General features: G+C 41.2%; 2 protein-coding genes across 2 annotated transcripts; both read left to right on the top strand.

Annotated features, from left to right (window-relative positions):
* The first annotated feature begins 1,168 nt into the window (after nt 1-1,168).
* LOC117057895 (olfactory receptor 10A7-like) lies at nt 1,169-2,134 on the top strand. The gene has a single exon (XM_033168735.1). The coding sequence runs from the start codon at nt 1,253-1,255 to the stop codon at nt 2,132-2,134; it is 882 nt and encodes a 293-aa protein (XP_033024626.1). The 5' UTR covers nt 1,169-1,252.
* A 5,195-nt stretch (nt 2,135-7,329) lies between these two features.
* Nucleotides 7,330-18,865, top strand: LOC117057894 (vomeronasal type-2 receptor 26-like). The gene is made up of 6 exons (XM_033168734.1): nt 7,330-7,340; nt 10,076-10,364; nt 12,186-13,070; nt 15,071-15,298; nt 16,683-16,809; nt 17,949-18,865. Exons 1-6 carry the CDS (start codon nt 7,330-7,332, stop codon nt 18,863-18,865), a joined length of 2,457 nt encoding a protein of 818 aa, XP_033024625.1.
* The last annotated feature ends 1,009 nt before the right edge of the window (nt 18,866-19,874 follow it).

Raw genomic sequence — 19,874 nt, 5'->3', positions numbered from 1 at the left:
CTCTGCCAGAGTTAAATTATATCCTCCCCTGTCTATACTTTCTGAATTTAGTTAATTTATTGGCACTTCATCAATTTTTTGTTATATTTCAAAAAATATAACCTTCATCCCAGAGTTTGGTCCCATGAGTCATTTTTATGGCTGTCCAGTTGTTATGCACATTAACTGCTCAAATTATATCCCCCTTATGAGAACTTAGCATCTGTTAAGAAACAGATATAGTCATACAGTATTACGATTCTCTTAAACGAGTCACACAATTGGCCCATCTAGTTCAGTATTGTTGACACCAGCTCTCTGGGTTTTCAAACATGAATCTTTCCCAAACCCACCCATTTGAGACACAAAGGAATGTACCCGGGGGCTTCTGCACACAAAGCACTGAACCCTGGGCCTTCCCCATATAAAATACAATGGAGAACAACACTGACAACACATATAATGTTATCTCTATAGACAAGAAACAATTAACCAGTGGCCTGTTCTGTAGAGTGCTTCGTCCCCATTGGCATGCTTTCAGACCACCCATGTGTATAACTAATCTCTTAACCACCAGAGTCTACAGGGGACACCTCCATAGAATCTCTCCATGCATTGTGTGATATAGCACTGTCTCATGCATAGAAGCATCTGCTTCAGGAACCTGGCACAGATATTTGTTCTCATCTCAGAGGTAAGTCTTTCTTTTCTTTTGAAATGCTCACTAAACCTCACTGTGGTGGGTTCTTTCACAAGACAAAGGCACACTGGTATAGGAGGAACGAAGAGTACTTGACTTGATCACATGGAGCAAATGACCAAAAAGCATGCCTTTCACAAGTATTTTTAAAACCGTAATCCTATATATTTCTATACCAACCTTCAATGATATCCCCAGAACAGTTTATAAGAACTGAGGGGGAAACTGTAGGGATTGCCAGTAGAGAAGGATGAGTGAACTCCCCCCCCCCATGTTGAACTGCAGTTCCCATCAACCCCAAACAGCATAACGAGTGGTCAGGGATGATGGAAGCAGTAGTGCAACGACACCCAGACCACTGCAAGTTCCCCATCTCTATGTTAAGGTGATCCGTATAATTATAAATAAACTGAATTGTCTGGAAAGTAATTTTTGTTTCTCCATTTCCTTTTTTAGATGACTTATATTCTGGAATACAAACTGGTAAATCATACCCTGACACCTGATTTCATTTTCATTGAATTCTCTAATAGCTCTGGAACACAAGTGTTATTCTGTGTTGGGTTCCTTGCTATGTATACCCTGACACTTTTGGGAAATGGCCTGATTATCACCCTCACCTTGGTTGACTCAGCCCTTCACACACCCATGTATTTCTTCTTAAGGAACTTGTCCTTCTTAGAGATTTGCTACACCTCGGTGACCCTCCCCAAGATGGTGGTCAATTTTATGTCTGAGTCTAAGAGCATCTCCTTTGCTGGGTGTGCTGCTCAGATGTATTTTCTTCTCTCGCTTGGAACAGTTGAGTGCTATCTGTTGGCTGCCATGGCCTATGACCGCTACATGGCCATCTGTTCCCCACTGCATTATCCACTGATTATGAACCAAAAAGCTTGTGCTCAGATGACAGTGGCCTCCTGGCTATGTGGCATTGTGATGCCTCTTGGCAACGTAGTTTGGATATTCACCTTGCCCTACTGTGGTCCCAATAAGATTAACCACTTCTTCTGTGATGTGCCACCAGTGCTGAAGATGGCTTGCACTGATACCACAAGGAATGAGATGTCAATTCTTGCATTCAGTGTGTTAATCACATTATCTCCGTTCCTGCTGGTGCTGGTTTCCTACATTCGAATCCTTTTCACTGTACTGAACATGCCATCAGCTGAAAGTAGGCACAAAGCCTTCTCTACTTGCTCATCACATCTCATAGTGGTTACCTTGTTCTACGGTTCTGCCAGTGCCATGTACCTGCGTCCCAAATCCAGTCACATTGAGGACATAGACAGGCTAGTTGCTCTATTCTATTCCATTGTCACACCCATGCTGAATCCTATGATCTATAGTCTGAGGAACAAGGAAGTGAAAGATGCCCTGTGGAGGTTGAGAGGGAAGAACATGCTTCTCTGTAAACTCGGTAAATATATTTGTTGGAAAAGAAGTTGTAAAAAATGAATAATTCATTTCTTATTTTGTTTTCTTTTGCTTTTGTTTCTCTGGGACCCCTACAGTAGCTCTTTTTCCCAAATGTGCCCTGACCTACTTCCCAGACCTGCTTTTTCTTCCTGGTCCTTCATATATTTTAATTCTCTGCACAATATTTCTATTTGCTTGAGTGTATATTTAATGTAGCACAATGTAGTACATATTTAATGTCAGAAGAACCTCTAAACATAGGACCTCAGGTGATGAGTGGTTAGTCTTAATTAATTGTCAGGGTTGAATTAAGATTGTCTAGGGCAGGCATTGGCAACCTTCGGCTCTCCAGATGTTTCGGACTACAATTCCCATCATCCCTGACCACCGGTCCTGTTAGTTAGGGATCATGGGAGTTGTAGGCCAAACCATCTGGAGAGCCGAAGGTTGCCTATGCCTGGCTAGGGTTTTTTTTTAATATATGCTAGTGGGGAACATAGGTGTTGGGAGCAAAGCAACAACACTTGAAATAGGTTACCTTAACCAGGGGTGGCCTATAGACAGAAATGAAACCTTCCTTCTCACTGATTCCTTCTCTTCTAGGAACTAATGTTGGTAAAGTGGATTACTTCATTTCATGCTTTTATTTCCTTCTTGCTTATTCTCCAAGTTTAGTGAGTTCGAGCCAGTTACAGTATGATTTAGCATGTGCTAGTGTTAGCTCCATCTTGGTGACATGTAAAATCTATACTTACTATAGAATGGCTTTGTTTGCCTTGAGTAATAAACCTCAAGTGTTCTTTATTCTTTCAACTAGCAGTCATACCAGACTAGCTCTTTCTGCACACTGCTTCAATATGTTTACCAAACTCCAGCAACAGGAAGCTCCCTTACCTTGAGTCAAACTATTAGTCTGTTTAGCTCACTGACTGGCAGTGACTCTCCAGGGTTTCAGGTAGGAGTCCTTCCCAGCCCTACCTGAAGATGCCAGTGATTAAACCTAAGACCTTCCACTTTACCAATGAACTGCAGCCCTTTCACATAATAGCTAAAATTTAGCAAACCATTACAATGTCAAACTGCTCCTTTACACAATTGTCCATAGCAATTCTATTGCACTTTAAGCATTAGAACTTCACTTTTCATAAATGAGTATAATTAATATTATAGACATTAGCTGGGTAGTACCAATTTACATCCCAGAGGGTATGACTCTGATAATTTAGTTTGCTCACATGGGAATCCTAAAAGATCTCATTTAATGGTTGCCGTCAAACAAACCCTTTCAGTTAAAACTGCCCTCCAGAAAGACATGTGTACAGTTTCCTCATGATATGGACCAAATACTGTGCAGGTAAAAATGGTCAACTTTCAATAAATAATATTATAAATTCTCCTACATTTTAACAAGTCCCTTGGTGACTAGTCAGTTCGCATTTTGGAAATACCGTCTTTTAAATAAAGCCCCTGGGGCGTATTAAAACCCTCATAATTACACTTCATGAATAGATGGGCTTCTGAATAAATCAAACAATATAATTCCATTGAGGATTTTTTCCCAAAAATGTACCGTATTTCTTCGTTTTGATCTCAAAATGAGATGTTTCAGTGATGCAGAACAATTTCTTAACCCTAACAAAATCAAAGGGGCTTCAAATTTCCCATTAATTTCTATTATGGAAGTTCCTATAAAGTTAATTATCCCAAATACATGGTATCGCAGTTGGTTTGCAAACCTACTACTTGAATACTATGCATGTTGCCATAATATGAGGAATGGTTGCAGATGAAATTTTGTCTCTTTCACACATCATATCAAGAAAACAGTCAATTGCTCAATTTCAGTTTTTGGACTGTACTAGCAAGCAGTAGGGGCAATCAATATCACACGTGATGTAAGACGTGGCATGTTGCCATCACCCTCGCAAGCTGTTGCCTCTGGCCATGGATGAGATCCAGGCACTCTTGGAGGAAATTGATTTTCATCATCTGAAGCCCTTCTTCTTGTGCCCCTCCATGAGACGTCTGGAGGGAGGCGACCTGAGAATGGGTTTTTTTCTGTGTTGGCTCCATGTTTGGGGAATGTTCTCCTCAGGGAGACTTGCCTGGCATCTTCATTGTGTATATTTAAGTGTCAGGAGAAAGCATTCTTCTTCTCCCATGCCTTTGACTAATTAAATAATCTATGGACTTTTAAACTGTGTGTGTATGGGTGTGTGTGTTGTGTATTTTGGTGTTTTCTACTGTAAAGCACCCTGTGATCCTTGAATGAAGGGCAATATATAAATATAATAAATGGATAAGAAATAAATACTGGTATTTTAGGTGAGAAAATGCTAATTGTTAAAGATGTTGAAAATTAAATGATGAGATGCAAGTAAAAAAGGACAGGGAATTGGAATTCAGAATGGGGGTGGGGGAAAGTCCACATTGTATTTGGTATTTTGGAAATGCATTGAATATTTGGGAAATTGTAAATATAAAAACTTGAAAATAAAATTTATAAAAAAGAAAAGAAAATGCTAATTGTCTGTGATCTCATGAAACAGCAGGCCCATATTAAAATAATGAGCATTCACACTTTAAAATGTGGGTGCCCTTTGTGGGATTGCGAGCGGTGCTATAGTTCCCAGGGAACTTACTAGTAGAGAGGGGACTGGCTTGCCTCTCAGTGTTATTATTTGGAGGTTCATGCCCAGCCTCAGTAATCAAAATTCTTGCTGGGAGGTGGGGCCAGCCCCATTTATAATTAGGGGGTGGAGCCGACAATAGCCAGGCAGTCGGATCTGGAGATTCACCCTCCCTACCCTTCCTTTTCTGTTTCTGACCAAACTGCAGGAAGCAGTGGAAGAGAGGAGTGCCTGGCGTGCTCTGGTCCATGGGGTCACAAAGAGTCGGACACGACTAAACGACTAAATAACAACAACCCTCCCTTTGTTTTATGTTTCTTGTTTGCAGGTTAACTTTTTCTTCCTGTTTAGTAGGCGCTGCTACGGTCTTTGAATGGTTGCTGTTGAAGGACCAGGAATAAATTTTCCTGCATTGGCAGGTTTTGTCTTCCTTGTGTAGCAATTTGTCACAACTTTGGTGGTTATAGCCTTGGGTGGAATCCTTTAGTCTTTTCTTCCCTATATGGGTGGGGTGGGGTGTGTGAAGTGGTGATTCACCCCCCTGCGGCAGCGATTCCAGGCTCCCCCTCTTAAAGGGGTTATATAATGGGTGTCACTGGCCATACACCGAAAGGCTGTCAGTGAACTACACTACCTGTGGGGATATAGGCTGGGCTGCCTGCTACATGTACATCTCGCAGTGCACCCCATTTCCCATTTACGCTGATGTTTCCCAGTACCCCCACCTGGGGGGCTGGGAGGGGTACACGCCCAAGGCCTAAGCCAAGGTCTTCCTACATTCGGAAGTTTAATAAAGTTGTGTCCTAATTTTTAATTCCATAACATTGTCAGAGTCCTTATTTCTTTCTTATGATCCCTGGGGGCTGGGGCTGTCGTGCCTGGTCACTCAAAATAAATACAAAAGCATTTCCTTCCATGTTTAATGTGTGAGTCTTAAATAAGTTAATTTTCATCTGTAAGTATAAATGCACAGAATAACGATTCCACTGATATTAGATCTATTCTCCTCTACAACTACTGGCCTGCCTTATTTGTGTTACCCTGTTTTGTCCTGTGGGCATCTAAGGACAGGACAGCTCCTGGTGAGCGTGCAACAAGGTTGGGTCTTAGAAACATTTCCTCCCAACATAAATGGTAAGTGGAAAATAGGTTGCAATGTCCCGACCCCCCCCCACCAGAGGAAAATAAAATGACACATGACACAATATATAAGGTTAATGGGTAGAAAAGGCCACAACTTTATTGGTTACAGATGATGAGCGGTATTGGCTTATTGGATCTAACCGATTATATCCAACTCCAGCCTGTGTGCTGGAAGTCTGGGAAGGGATTACCACCAGCAGAGGGAGTCCTGCTGATGCACATTAACTAGGTACTCGACCTCAGGTCACCGATAGCAGTCATTATGTGTAAATTGCCTTCAGATGGTGGTTTAGTAGGTGATTCATAAATTAATGGCAATAATAATAATAATAATAATATTAAAAAATACAGAGATAGACATGTCAATGTAATGTGTGAAACACACACAGAGTGGTGGTGAACAAGAAGGAGAGAGTGTGTGAATTTGTGGCATGTGAGAAATGTATGTGTTGACAGACTCAGGCAGAGTTCTCATACAGCTTCAACAAGCTTCTTTCCCCCCCTGTTGAATCTTTTGATTAAAGATCCTCCTTTCCCTTTTAAATCCAGTTCTCAAATCCAGCTATACATTGTATTGGTGATACCATGATATATGAATTTACATTGCCTACTCATTGACTTTCATATTTGATAATGGAGTGCTATTTGGTGGCCGCCTGTATTTATAGTAACAATTATCTTTAAAATATATATAATAAGGGAATGGAAATTATAATACATAGTTATCAAAAATAAAGCTGATCTGAATACCTTCGAAATTATAAAATAAAAATAAAAATGGAGCATTACAATACTGAAATGGAGCATATTATGAATTCAGAAACATTCTAAATTATCAGTAAATAGTTTGCATGAAAGAAAATTGAGAAATAAAGTACCGGTAGTTTCAATAAGCTTAGCAAGTGTGAAAAATTATTAAAAAGAAATGAAATAAAATATTGAAAAATAATTAATATTTTAATTCAAATTCATATTCTTCACCCCAATTTAAATTTTTAACAAAAGCAGAAGCTTGGGAAAATCAAGAAGAAAGTCATATTGAATATTTGCAAATACCCATTTCCCTTGAAAAAGTCAAACAAGTTAATAAAGCCTGAAGGTGAGGAGAGGGTATAGCCTCCACAGTCAGGGCGTCCTTGTACCAGTTTTGACTACATTATCTGGGTTTTTTTTCAACAAGATGGGCTTATTCCTGACTATTGGAAATTATCCAAATATGTTTTATTACCTAAACCCAACATTGATACTGCAATTCTTGAATCATAAAGGGCATTCTCTTTTATTCATGTGAATCTTAAATTATTTACCATTGTTCTAGAAAACTGCTTATCAAACCTGACTCCAAAATATTTAAAAGTAGATCAGATTTAAAATGATTAATTTTGGATCCCAAACATAGACTATTTACTTTGATTTACTACACTAAACCAAAGGGTATTTAGTTGGCACTGGTGTCACGTGATGCCACAAAGGTATTTGGCAAATTGGAATGGACTTATCTATTCAAAATTAACCTTTTATTAAGTGGCTGTGTGCTTCCATATCACTTCTTAACATACCGGTAGATTGGACCGAAAACTATTCCTTTCATCATTTCAACCATTTTTGCTTCCAAACCTTAGTAAGAAAAGATGGAACGCAAGTAGGAGTTGAGCTGTTCCCCCTTTGCCATCATCTCTGTTCCATAAAATGTCCTTGTATTTCCCCTCTTGCCAAACGTTTGTCTATTTCTTACCATCCCACTCTTAATGGAATTTTTTTTAAAAAAATAGTTTAGAGTAGAGATCAATTAGAGATATGCAAAGATATCTGAAGAGGACATGGAAGAAGAATCAAGGCAATGGTCCATAGGAATATTTCCAATGCCTACTCATTGACTTACATATTTGATAATGGGGCGGGGACTATTTGTGAGTCCTTGCTTGACCTAGCAGTCTCTTTTCAGGTTTGGATCCCTTTAACTTTAAACTTAGGTGACACGCACTGAAAGGTGATTCTGCCAAAAACGTGTTTTCTTCCCTAGAATAGCAGAGGAGGGGAAAATCAAATTATTTTATCATACATGACAATCCCTATGATGAATAAAACCCATTTTCTGCTAGGCTCCAGACAAGCCTCTTTAATTGTTGCTCTTGCTTTTGGCCTTAATTATCAAAATCACATGCAGGTATTATTTCTCTTAAGATATAACAATTACGTGTTCTTCTTCAAGAATTGCTCAGAGGATACACAATAGAGTACTTGCAATTAGCGAGAGGACTGTAATGGAGAAATTCTCCTAGGAATTCCAGTGGCCAATAAGAAAATAAATCACATACATTGTGAAGGATGGCATAAATATACCTCTTATTCAACACCAGGACTAGGGAGTAGAGAACAACAAGTGTATGTCAGATTGATTTCTGTCTATGGTTGTTGGGCTTGGGTAGATCTGCAAATTCGTCATTCAAGTCAGGCGGTTGCTATCACAGAGATTCTAAGCCTACAGCTGTAGATACAAATAGAGGGATGTGTGAGCTGAGGTTAGATTTGTACACAGAATGTTGACATTAGTCATTTTGAAGATAGAAACAGATCAACTGAATTTAGATTTGCATTGAGAATGATGATATTAGTAATTTTGTTGTTGTTGTTATTGCTGCTGCCTCACATAGCATGCAAGGCTCAAGATGTTCAGTGTAGAAAGTGGCGTTCCACACCGATTCATCCCAGGTTTCATCAACGTGGAGATTTCACCTATGGAGCTATCGTTTATCAGAGTGGTGTTTCTCTGTCTCCAATTACCTTGAACAGACATCCTGAATGGGAACAATTACCGAAAATGTTTGTATAAGGAATCATTTCTCCTTCCTACTTTGTCTCTCTTATGTTACATTCCACAGCAGAAAATAAAGAGACTGAGCTTTGGTTCTTTGCAACCCTGATTCTAAAACAGAAACTTTGAAAAGACTAGACTAGGGAGAGATAGTGGAACGTCCACAGAAATCTTAAGTTTTAATCTTCCAGACATTGACATGTTCTTTTGTGCAATAGCAAAATCAATTAATTAATTATAGGAATTTTTTATTCCATCTCCCCGTATGCAAATATCCACTGAATATGAACTGGGGCTTTGAAATGTCACCTGACTTTTATAGCATTGTTTTCTTGACTCATGTGCATTTCCATCCTCTTTCCTTCTGTATCTCTCCATCACCATGTTGTCTTCCAAAGCATGATTTTCATGCTGTTGAAGAGTGATGACAGCAGTCCCCAGTTAAGTTATGATATTGAATTTTTATATCATTTTTATAATTAGTTAGTTCTTATTCTGATTTATATGAAAATTATTTCATTTAGGCTGCATACTTTTTGAAGTATTCTAATTGTTCATTATGACTTTTGTCATGTTTCTAATTCTGTAAATTTGTCATGATATAAGAGCAAGCCAAGAGATTCCTGTAGAGTAGATTACACAAGAGGTCCCTTCCTACTCTTCTAGGATTCTATGTTGTAAGCTGCTTTGAGCATGGCTTTAACTATGGAAAGGCATACAAATAAAATGGTGGTGGTGAAGTTGATATGGTATCTTTGGCTCACTCTTGTGTTCTGGAGTAAATAATATATAGTAATGAAGAACAATAACTAAAAAAAATTGGGGGACATTCCTATGCACAATAAACTGGATGAGAGCAGGCCAGTGTGGATTAAGCTGAGGTAAAGATACACCACATCCAAGCCACATTTAACAGCAGAGCTGCTGCTGCTGCTCCTCAGCCTAAGCCTGGCCAGTGGTGGATTTGGGAGTCTCAGATTTCATGGGTTCCCTCTGCCTCTCACCTTCCATTCTACTTCATAGTTGCGGCACACCCTCTGGCTCCGTGTGCAGTTCGAGCGAACAAGTTGAGATGCCCAAAATCTGCCTCTAGGCTGGCAGTAGGAACATAAGAGTTTAGCATATTTTTTTATGTTGGCTTGCCAGGTAATGTGTCTTAGTGGAATATCCTTACTCACCCCCACTTTGGTCCTGCCCTCCCATTCCTCTGGAACGACCATTTTTCCAGCTTCAGCTCAACAACCCTCAGCTCAGCCAGCTAAGACTCAGAGATCTGTTGCATTCTAAGATGCTCATCCAAGGGGATCTTGCTATAGGATTGCCACTGTAGAAAATAGGAGCTTCAGAAAGAGCAGAATATACTTGTGACACAATTTGCAACTCTCTTTGTAGAGGAGTGACAGAGTACTATCAGCGTCTTCTGGCTTTGGCTTTTGCTGTAAAGGAGGTTAATGAAAATCCAAAGATTTTACCCAATATTTCACTGGGATTCAATATCTATGATAACACTTTACTAGCTAGGTGGACGACTCCTGCTGCGATGCAATTTATTTCACCAAAGGACAGACTTCTCCCCAACTTTTTGTGTGGGGTCCATGAAAATTTATTGACAATCACTGCAGATGTTACTAATTCCTACTTTCCTATACCACAAATATTTGCTATCTACAAGATTCCTCAGGTAAGAGTGTATGTGTGTAAGGATACAAAACAAATATTTACAATGTGAATACTGCTTTTCATTTCAGAAGTTGTTTTGGATCCATGCAAATTAGTTTTTTTAATTTTTTTATTAAATTTCAATTAAAACAATTAAAATTATTCAAACAGGATTTGGTGACAATACAATGGAACTTCGGTTGTCCCAACTTAATGTGTTCTGGAAGTCCATTTGGCTTCGGAGGCACAACTTCTGATTGGCTGTTCCAATGGCAAGAGCCAATCGGAAGCAACTTGCCTGCCACATCAGATGTTCGGCTTCCAAAAAAGACTTGTGGCTACAGAAGCGTTCAACAACCAAGGTTTGACTGCATAAGTAATGCATATATATTTTAAAATATTCTGTTTTTAAAAAATCAAATAAAAAAGAAAATCATGCAAAAATGTATAAAATACTGAGTTATCAAACAAGATGTGATGACGGTGTAAGTAATCCCTATACAATTATAGATGACTGATGAACATAGCAGACATAAAATAAACCAAATCAGGGCTTTGAATGGATTGAAGGTAGCAGTTAGAGCTTTTCATAGAATAGACATAATGGCTAACTAAGGCAGAATTACAAAAGGTAGACTCTATTTTGCAAAGGGAAGGTGATTAAAATATTCAGATGCCCTGACTCAATTTATCAACAACATTCATTGAAATTAACGGGACTGATGTTTTATCAAGGTGCCTTTTCAACCCTCTTTAAAGCTGCTAGGAGGGTGGAACAGGACGGTGACTTTCTCATTCCTCCCCCTGTTGATCAAAAGGAGGGGGTAATTCCCTGGGTTGTTCTTTTGCAAGAAAGCCAAGCAGAAGACAGGACTGGTGCAAGCACAGAAAAGCTGCTACATAGAGAGACAGGAGAGTGGACACAGTGTGCTCCCACCTTTTCCTAAAAGGCACAACCGGCAATCAGGAATTATTATTATTATTATTATTATTATTATTATTATTATTATTAGCCATTCAACTGATTGGTTTGCCCCAGTTACTCTGTGCGGCTTCCAGAATATTATGAAACTACAGTACAATGCCACACATTGAAGTATTCCTTATACAGGACTGATTTCAGGTGTATTCTAAAATTCAGATAGTTTTCTAGTTCCTTGACATTTGACAGGAGGGTGTTACACAGGGCGGGCACCACTACCAAGAAGGCACTCCCTGGTTCCCTGGAACCTCACTTTCCACAATGAGGGAACTACTAGAAGGCCCTTGCAGCTGCAACTCAGTATCCTAACAATGGGGGTGGAGACGCTTTGCCTGGTGTATATAATAGAGGCCATGTATGAAAGCCAAGAATTTTTTGGTGTCATACAACTTGCAGGAATATGTGGTTGCCTTTACCTGATTTGTCCAACTCCTGCGTCCTTCCAAATATGCCTTATTTGCCTTGGAAATTCAGCTTCTGGTGAATCTTATGTAAATCCCTAATGTATCTCATCATGAGTATCTTAAATATCTTAATCCTAATTGATTTGCAAGTTTGCTTCTAATGCGACTTCAATTAATAAGACAGTGGAGTGAATTGAGATTTTCTGGATAACATGTGAGATTTAAAATTGTATTTGATGTAAAACTGGAGAATTTACTGAACCTTGATAAACCTAAAGAAAAAAATACATTACAAAGTATGAATGATCATTCAGATATATACATGGTGTTTTATTAAGAAATACAACACTGTACAAATGTGTTTGCAATCCCTGAAGCCTTCCCCCCTCCCCATAGAAGCACCACCAATGTAAACTAAAAAATCTTTTTTTTTCCCACACCCGCAATATATGTTTAGCTCATATATGATTCTGCTTCAATCATACTGGAGAACACTGAACTCCCTTCCTTCTACAAAATGGTCCCAAAGAGACTTGATCAGTTCAGGGGGATTCTCAAATTACTTGACCACTTCCAATGGAGATGGATTGGATTATTTGCTACAGATGGAGTGACTTTACAATGGTTCATACAGAAGATGGTTCCAGAATTTTCCAACCATAGCATTTGTTTTGCATTCCTTGACTCATTCGCTAGTTTTGAATATGATGTTGAGAAAGGAAACTTTGACAGAAGTGCAATGTATTTGTCTGATAAGATCATAAACAGCGAAGCCAACATTTTGGTCTTCCATGGAGAGGCTACAAATATGATCTTTTTGACATATTTTCTGTCCAAAGGAATCAAGCCCCAAATACAAAATCCAAAAGGAAAAGTCTTCATTCTGACAATCGGGATGGAGTTAAAAACCTACCTCTGGAATTATGACTATGACATCCGAGATTTCTCTGGTGCTTTATCATTTGCACTTCAGTCTAATGAACTTCAAGGATTCCAACACTTTATTCAGAACAGAAACCCTTCTAATGCTGAAGGAGATACTTTTATTAAAGATTTCTGGACAGATCAATTTCACTGTATATCCCAAGATATTGTTCTGGACCGTTTTGTATTGGGTAATTACTCTGGAAGAGCTTATTCTTCTCCGTGCACTGGAGAGGAGAAACTAGAGAGCCTTCCTGAGCATGTCTTCCCAAAGAGTGTAACAGGCCACAGCTACAGCTTTTACAATAGTGTCTATATTGTGGCTCATGCCTTACATGCCATGATTGCATCCAGATCCAGAAGCAAAGCAGGGATGAAGAGAGAAAGAAGGAGCCTTCATAATCATCAGCCATGGCAGGTGACAGAGTCCAAACTTGAATCAAGGGCTGTTTGTTCTACTTTTTTTTTATTAATTTCTGTGATATTTAATTGTACATCTGAATTGTTTGTTAAGGGGGGTTTGGACTGGATGGCCCTTGTGGTCTCTTCCAACTCTATGATTCTAAGAAAAAATTGTTTGTTAGGAAGGTTTTCTTATTCAGGTTCTTAGATTCGCTATTTTGCTGACAGAATCCCCCAGTATCTTTGCTTCTTTGTTGCCCACTGCCCATGTGGAGATGTGGATGGGAACTTGCATTGCTCTGTGTAGTGAGTTCCCCCCCCCCTACTTTCTGGAAGAGGGAATGATAGGGACCATTCCATCCATACAGCTAATTTCTATATACCACATTTGGAGCAGTTGGCCTGAATGTTTTCTTCCATTCAGCAGCTTTTCTGAATGGTTGTATGAATGCTCAAATATGGACTGTGTGTGTGTGTGTGTGTGTGTGTGTGTGTTGATGTGATTATGTGCATGATTGGGTGAGATTCATTTGAGCAGAGAGAGTGTGATAGGTGCAAGTGTGGTGTGTGAAGGAGAAATGAAGAGAGGGAAATGTAAAAGGGCATATGAGAAAGAGTGGTGTGCTTGAGAGATGTACATGGTGTGTGGTTCCAGACTCAGACAGAGCTCTAATGTTGCATCAAGAAGAAACAAATGGAGAATAGGTCCTATATACTAGCATCAGCTTCATTTGAGTACGAGAGTATTAACAACACTTTATTTTTTATCATTTACTAGTGGTTTAAGCCCATTAAAATAACAGGCGCTAGAACATACTGGTATGTGGTCACATTTTTAGGGAGGCAGGATGAGCTCCTTCAACCCTCCACCCCACCCCGCAGATGGTGGAGTGGTGGCATCCAGTTCACCTCCTCTCCAGCCACCACAATTCCTTTCTCCCCACACAAAGGGATGGGTGGGTCTCTCTCCCATAGGAGACACCCCATACCATCTCTTCCACCCCCTCACCCCATCCTTCACTCCACTTCCCCCAACACACCCCTCACCCACCAAGCCTTTCTCCTCACAGGCCGCCATGATGCGTAGAGGGGGGAGGCGAAGGGGACGGGGCACACGGGGACACCGGAAGCGGACTGAACAGCGTACGTGGTGGCGGTGGCACCGGGAGACCGCGGAAGGCGGGGTTTGCGTGTGAGGGGAAGCGGGGAGCATGCGCCCCCGCGCACTGAGAGGCAGGCGCGTGAGCGAGAGAGAGAGAGCGTGCAAGAGGGGGAGGGGGAGCCGTTGTGGAAGCCCCCGGTTCCTGCGCAGTGGTGTCCGCCGCTGTTGGCCGGTTGCGCCGCGCCTCCGCCAACGCCTGGCCGGTGGGTGTTTCTCTCACGGAGAGAGAGAGAGAGGGAAAAGAGCGTGAGGCGCCACGGGCGGGTGCCGCCGGAGGGCGTCCGTCGCAAGGGGGTGGTGTGCGGTGAGGTGGAGAAGAGAGGGGAGGGGGCGGGCTGCTCTGGGCCGCTCCCGGGCCGCTAGTCTTCGAGGCTCGGCTTTCAGCGGTGAAAGCGGCAGCATGGCCTCCCTTCTCGGCCTCCCCTCAGCCTCTGGAGTGCCGGCGTTCAGATTCAACCGCCCCGCTTGAACTGCCGACGCTGCTCCCGGCCCGATCTCTCTGCTCCAATCCCTGTGTCCGCGAGGCACATGCGCAGTAGCGCAAACCCAGAGACACAGGGACTGGATGCAGAGACACTTGAGTTTTATATATATATATATAGATTTTTGTTCCTTCCTTCAGTTTTTATTAATTTTCTGTTCAATTTTTAAAAAGATATATTCCTCTCCCAACTCTAACACTGTTTCAAATCTAGCTTTATTAACATTATCTCCATCAAGAGGGCATTATCCTCCACAGTGGCCTTCATTGAAGTGATTTGTGTTTTTTTGGTTGTTTTTTTGGTTGTTTTTTGTTTGTTTTTGTCTGGCTGTGCCATTCTCTTAAATAGCTCCCTTTTCTGCTTTTGTTCCAGCTCTACCGTTTTTTGAAAGCTGTGTCATTTAACAACAGTGTTGAGGAGAAGATTTCCTTTGACCAGAATGGGGAGCTCATTCAAAAGTATGACATTATCAATTTGGTCACATATCCAAACCAATCTTTCAAGAGAGTGAAAGTTGGAAGGATGGATCCCCGAGCTCCTCCTGGTGAACTTTTGAGCATCAATGAGGATGTCATAGTTTGGAACAGCTGGTTTAATCAGGTATGACATCAATGCAGATATTTGGGAAAGTGTTCCAGTTCTTGATGAGGGTGAGTCCTTTGATCAAAGCCCAACCCTGAACTCAATTTTTTCCTCCACCACAACCCTCTGAGGAGAGATTTCATGGAAGATTCCCCATTGCATGAAAATGTTACTCTCATTCAAGCAAAAATAAAAAGCAGCCCTAAGCAGACTTTATCCACTGAGTAAGAGGGCGTAGTGTGTGCTTCAAAATGTATATATTTGTAAAATGAACTATATTGACAGATGTCAGGAGCTGGCTGGCTGCCAGCTTGAGAAACAGCATGCAAGCAGTAATTTAATGAAAGTTTTATTGCTTACAAGCAATTAGCCTTCAACCGCTCTCTCCGAGCAACCATACATCACAATCAAGTTGATCCTTCTGAAGAATCCTTCTGGCTTCTGCAGAATATCCAGAATCTCCGACCCTTACGTTTCAGGAGTTGATTTTTTGTCTTGGACTTATCCCATCTGTCTAGCCCTGTGGCTGATGGGGTCATCTACCTCCTCTTCCGTTGAGGAACTGCTCTCCCTCCCGTGTGCCATGAGTGACTGTGATTCTTGAGAAAGCTGGCTTCCCTCCAGCCCACTTTCCCTGAGCTGATAAACTGCATTCCTGCCAGCTTCAGAGGGGGAGTTGTCAGCCCACTGGTTCCAGCTGTCTGAGAAGTCTGCAAGTCTCTCTGTTCCTCTGCTGCCTATCTGCCTTCTATGCCAAGCTGTAATTCTTGGCTTTGGGCTGGCGTGTTCATGACAACAGAAACTACTTTGCAAAAATGTCTATATTATGCTGATGTCAGGGAGTTTCAGAAAACTGACGAGTGTGCACTAGGGGAAGTAGGGATGGAGTCTGACTGGGAAGGACAGGCAGCCATGAGGAAAGAGGCAGGGGAAGCCGCAGAACTGGTGAGTGAATGAGTCAAGGAAGTGGAGGAAGAAGTAGGTCAGGAAAGTGAAGAGTCAGGTGCTTCACTACTCTCTCCTGTATCACTTTCGCTCAGAACCAGGAGAGAATCGAAGCTGGAAGAGCAGAAACAGCCACCATGCAAGTGTAGTCTCCAGCTGTGTGCATACAGCCCATAAATGGAAGTTTCAGAAGCTGGTGAAGGGAGTGAGGCCACCTGTTGCTGCTATTGAGCCATCAACAAGGCGTATTTGGGTATTGTAAGTCTCAGCTTAGACTAGTACCATCTGCACTTGTTAGACGGGGCCTTCAACATTCATTCCACAAGTAAACAATTCAAAATATTGTTTATTTTTCTTTGGTAGCTAGACCACTGTATAGCATATTCTCTCCTGAACCATCATGATTCCAAGATGATTCTCCTGAAGATTAATATCTCCCCCTTTCATTTGCTGATAGACACAACCTGTTGCTTTGTGTAATCCCAAGTGCCCAACCGGTTATAGAAAGAAAAGAAAGGAGGGGGAGTCCTTCTGCTGCTATGATTGCATTGTATGCCCCAAAGGGTGGATATCAGATCATGAAGGTGAGAGTTTCAGCATACAGATGCAAGAAGAATGTTTATAATTCACAGCTAAATACAAGGAAGAATAGCAGGCATATTATGTGAATATAATTAATGAGTACTATGTGTGCAATGCCACTTTATGCGTCCAGCTCTGCAATTTTAGGTGCCTTCCATTTTTCAAATGAAATTTGGTAGTGTCTATGAATCTGTGTGTCTGTGAACCTTTGCATCTAGAGCTATCTAGCACAGCAGCCCACTCTATGAGCTACAGGGAGCCCTGGCTAATGATGTGTGGCAGCTCCAACTAGAAAAGTGTCAAGGAGAGTGAAGCAAACCTGCCAGCAACAGAATGAGGAAGCCAGTTGACCCCAGCTTTCCGGCTCATGTGGCCAGCATGACTAAACTGTTTCTGGTGCAACGGGACACTGAGAGGGAAACGGGAGACCACGGAAACACTATTTGCATTACAACTACCAGAGATTTTGCCCCTGTGCCTTGGGAGTGGTTGAGTCAACTGAACATATTCTTCTGATATCCCCATTTTATGTAGACCTTAGACAAAAATTTGTATTTCCACTGCTATCCCAACTTAGTCCTGTAGACAGAGAAAAACAGGTTTTCTTTTCGCTGAATAACTTTACTGGACCAACAGCATCCTTGGTGGCCAAATTCCTTTTTTTGGCCCTTAAGCGCCGTAAGGTTAAAATTGACAGCATTGACATGGGTCTAAATGTATACCCTACTTTTATTGCTGGCTTAAGTGTCATGTTCCTTTAGATGCTTAGTCGTTCTAATTTTTGTATGGATAAATCCTTGTTTTTTGACTGACGGTCGAATAAAATTTTGATAATGCTTACCACTACAGCAGTACCTATTAATCTACTTACTCTGGCATGCTTTCAAACTGCTAGATTGACAGGAGCTAGTACAAAGCAACGGGAGCTCATCTGGTTGTGTGGATTCAAACTGCGAATCTTGCCATCATCAAGCCCAAGTGGCTTGTTGGTTTAGACCACAGTGCCACCTGCAGTGTAGATGATTGAGAGCAACAGCTATACCAAATTTGTGTGACTTATTCATTATTATGTTCTTGTTACCGCAGAAGCAAAAGGTTAAAAATAATTCTAACTTGGTATTTTCTGTGTCTTCTATTTCAGATATGCCTGTCTGTTCCAAATGTCCAGATGATCAATATGCAAACAAGGGCCAGAATGCATGTATTCCCAAGACTATAACATTCTTATCTTATGAAGAACCTTTGGGTATCAGTTTAACTATTTCTACTGTTTCATTTTCCATTATCACAGTTTTGATGCTAAGAATATTTTTGAAGCACCATGATACTCCCCTAGTTAAAGCCAACAACAGGGATCTTACCTACACTCTCCTCATTTCCCTCCTGCTCTGCTTCCTTTCTGCACTCCTATTTATCGGCAGACCTGACAAGGTGACATGTTTTCTACGCCAGACTGCCTTTGGCCTTGTATTCACAATGGCTGTGTCTTCTGTGCTGGCCAAAACCATCACTGTGGTTCTCGTTTTCATGGCCACACAACCTGGATCCAGGATGAAGAAGTGGGTGGGGAAAAACCTGGCCAGCTCCATTGTCCTTTCTTGCTCCATTCTCCAAGGAGTCATCTGCCTGGTGTGGCTTTCCACCTCTCCTCCATTCCCAGATAGTGACGCCCAGTCAATGACTGAGGAGATTGTACTGCAATGTAACGAGTCATCCCCAATCATGTTTTACTGTGTCCTGAGCTACATGGGCTTGCTAGCCATGGCCAGCTTCACTGTAGCTTTCTTTGCCCGGAACTTGCCTGACAGTTTCAACGAAGCCAAGTTCATCACTTTCAGCATGTTGGTGTTTTGCAGTGTGTGGTTATCCTTTGTTCCAACTTACTTGAGCACCAAAGGGAAATACGTGGTGGCTGTGGAGATCTTCTCCATCTTAGCCTCCAGTGCTGGGTTGCTGACTTGCATCTTCTTCCCCAAATGCTACATTATCTTGTTGAGGCCTGAGCTGAACAAAAGGGAGCAGTTAATTAGGAGAGGAAAAAACTCAAGAACAATGTAATTCACAAAAGCTACTTCTTCTTCTTCTTCTTCTTCTTCTTCTTCTTCTTCTTCTTCTTCTTCCTCCTCCTCCTCCTCCTCCTCTTTCTTCTGCTTCTTCTTCTTCTTCGCTCATTCAAAGCTTTTCTAACTTAAGTATAAATTATAATGTGGATTTCATTGTACAAGGAATATCTTAAAATGATATAATTGTGAATGTTCTTTCCCTCCCGTTATTCACTTTCTATGATACCATTCATCTAGATAAAGTAAGGCAGAATTCATTGATTTTTCTCTCCATGTTACCATCTCAGCAACACTCTTAGGTATGTTATGTTGAATGATAGCAAATGAGCTTAGTTTTATTTTAAGGTGGGTCTCCTTCTTTTGAGTACAATGCCGTAATAACAATACCATGCTGACTTTAAGAAGCTTTGGGGAAACGGGTGAAAGATAAGCATTCATGAATTGGGGAAAATATGTAATTCCTTACAGACAGCATCCTTGAGTGACACTCTCAGGTAATGCAATTGCGAGAGCTGTTTACTTCCCCTCCACTTGTCTGTTCCCTTAGTTGTGTGATGACAATCTGGGATGGAGGCCTCTGGAGGCCTCCATATACCTCCCCGGAGCGGAGCCTAATGATTTATTTATTTATTTATTTATTTATTTATTTATACATACCCTGACCATTTGGCTGGGTTTCAAAGCCACTCTGGGCGGCTTAAAAATATGTATACTAAAAATACAACAAAACATCAGACATTAAAAACATTAAAAACTGGCTGCCTTCAGATGTCTTCTATAGTCAGAAAGTTGTTTATTTCCTTGACATCTGATGGGAGGGCGTTCAGTGTCCGGGCTGAATGATGGGGGTGGAGATGCTCCTTCAGGTATACTGGACCGAGGCCGTTTAGGGCTTTAAAGGTCAGCAAGTATCGCTGAAGCAACCCCCCCCCCCCGCCGTGGCCATACATATACAATGTAGAAGAATAGAAGCATAACCACGCAACCGCACCCCTCTTACCATT

This window comes from Lacerta agilis, chromosome 14 (genome assembly GCF_009819535.1).
Source record: "Lacerta agilis isolate rLacAgi1 chromosome 14, rLacAgi1.pri, whole genome shotgun sequence".
Classification (NCBI taxonomy): domain Eukaryota; kingdom Metazoa; phylum Chordata; class Lepidosauria; order Squamata; family Lacertidae; genus Lacerta; species Lacerta agilis.
This window is presented reverse-complemented; position numbering and strand designations above follow the sequence as displayed.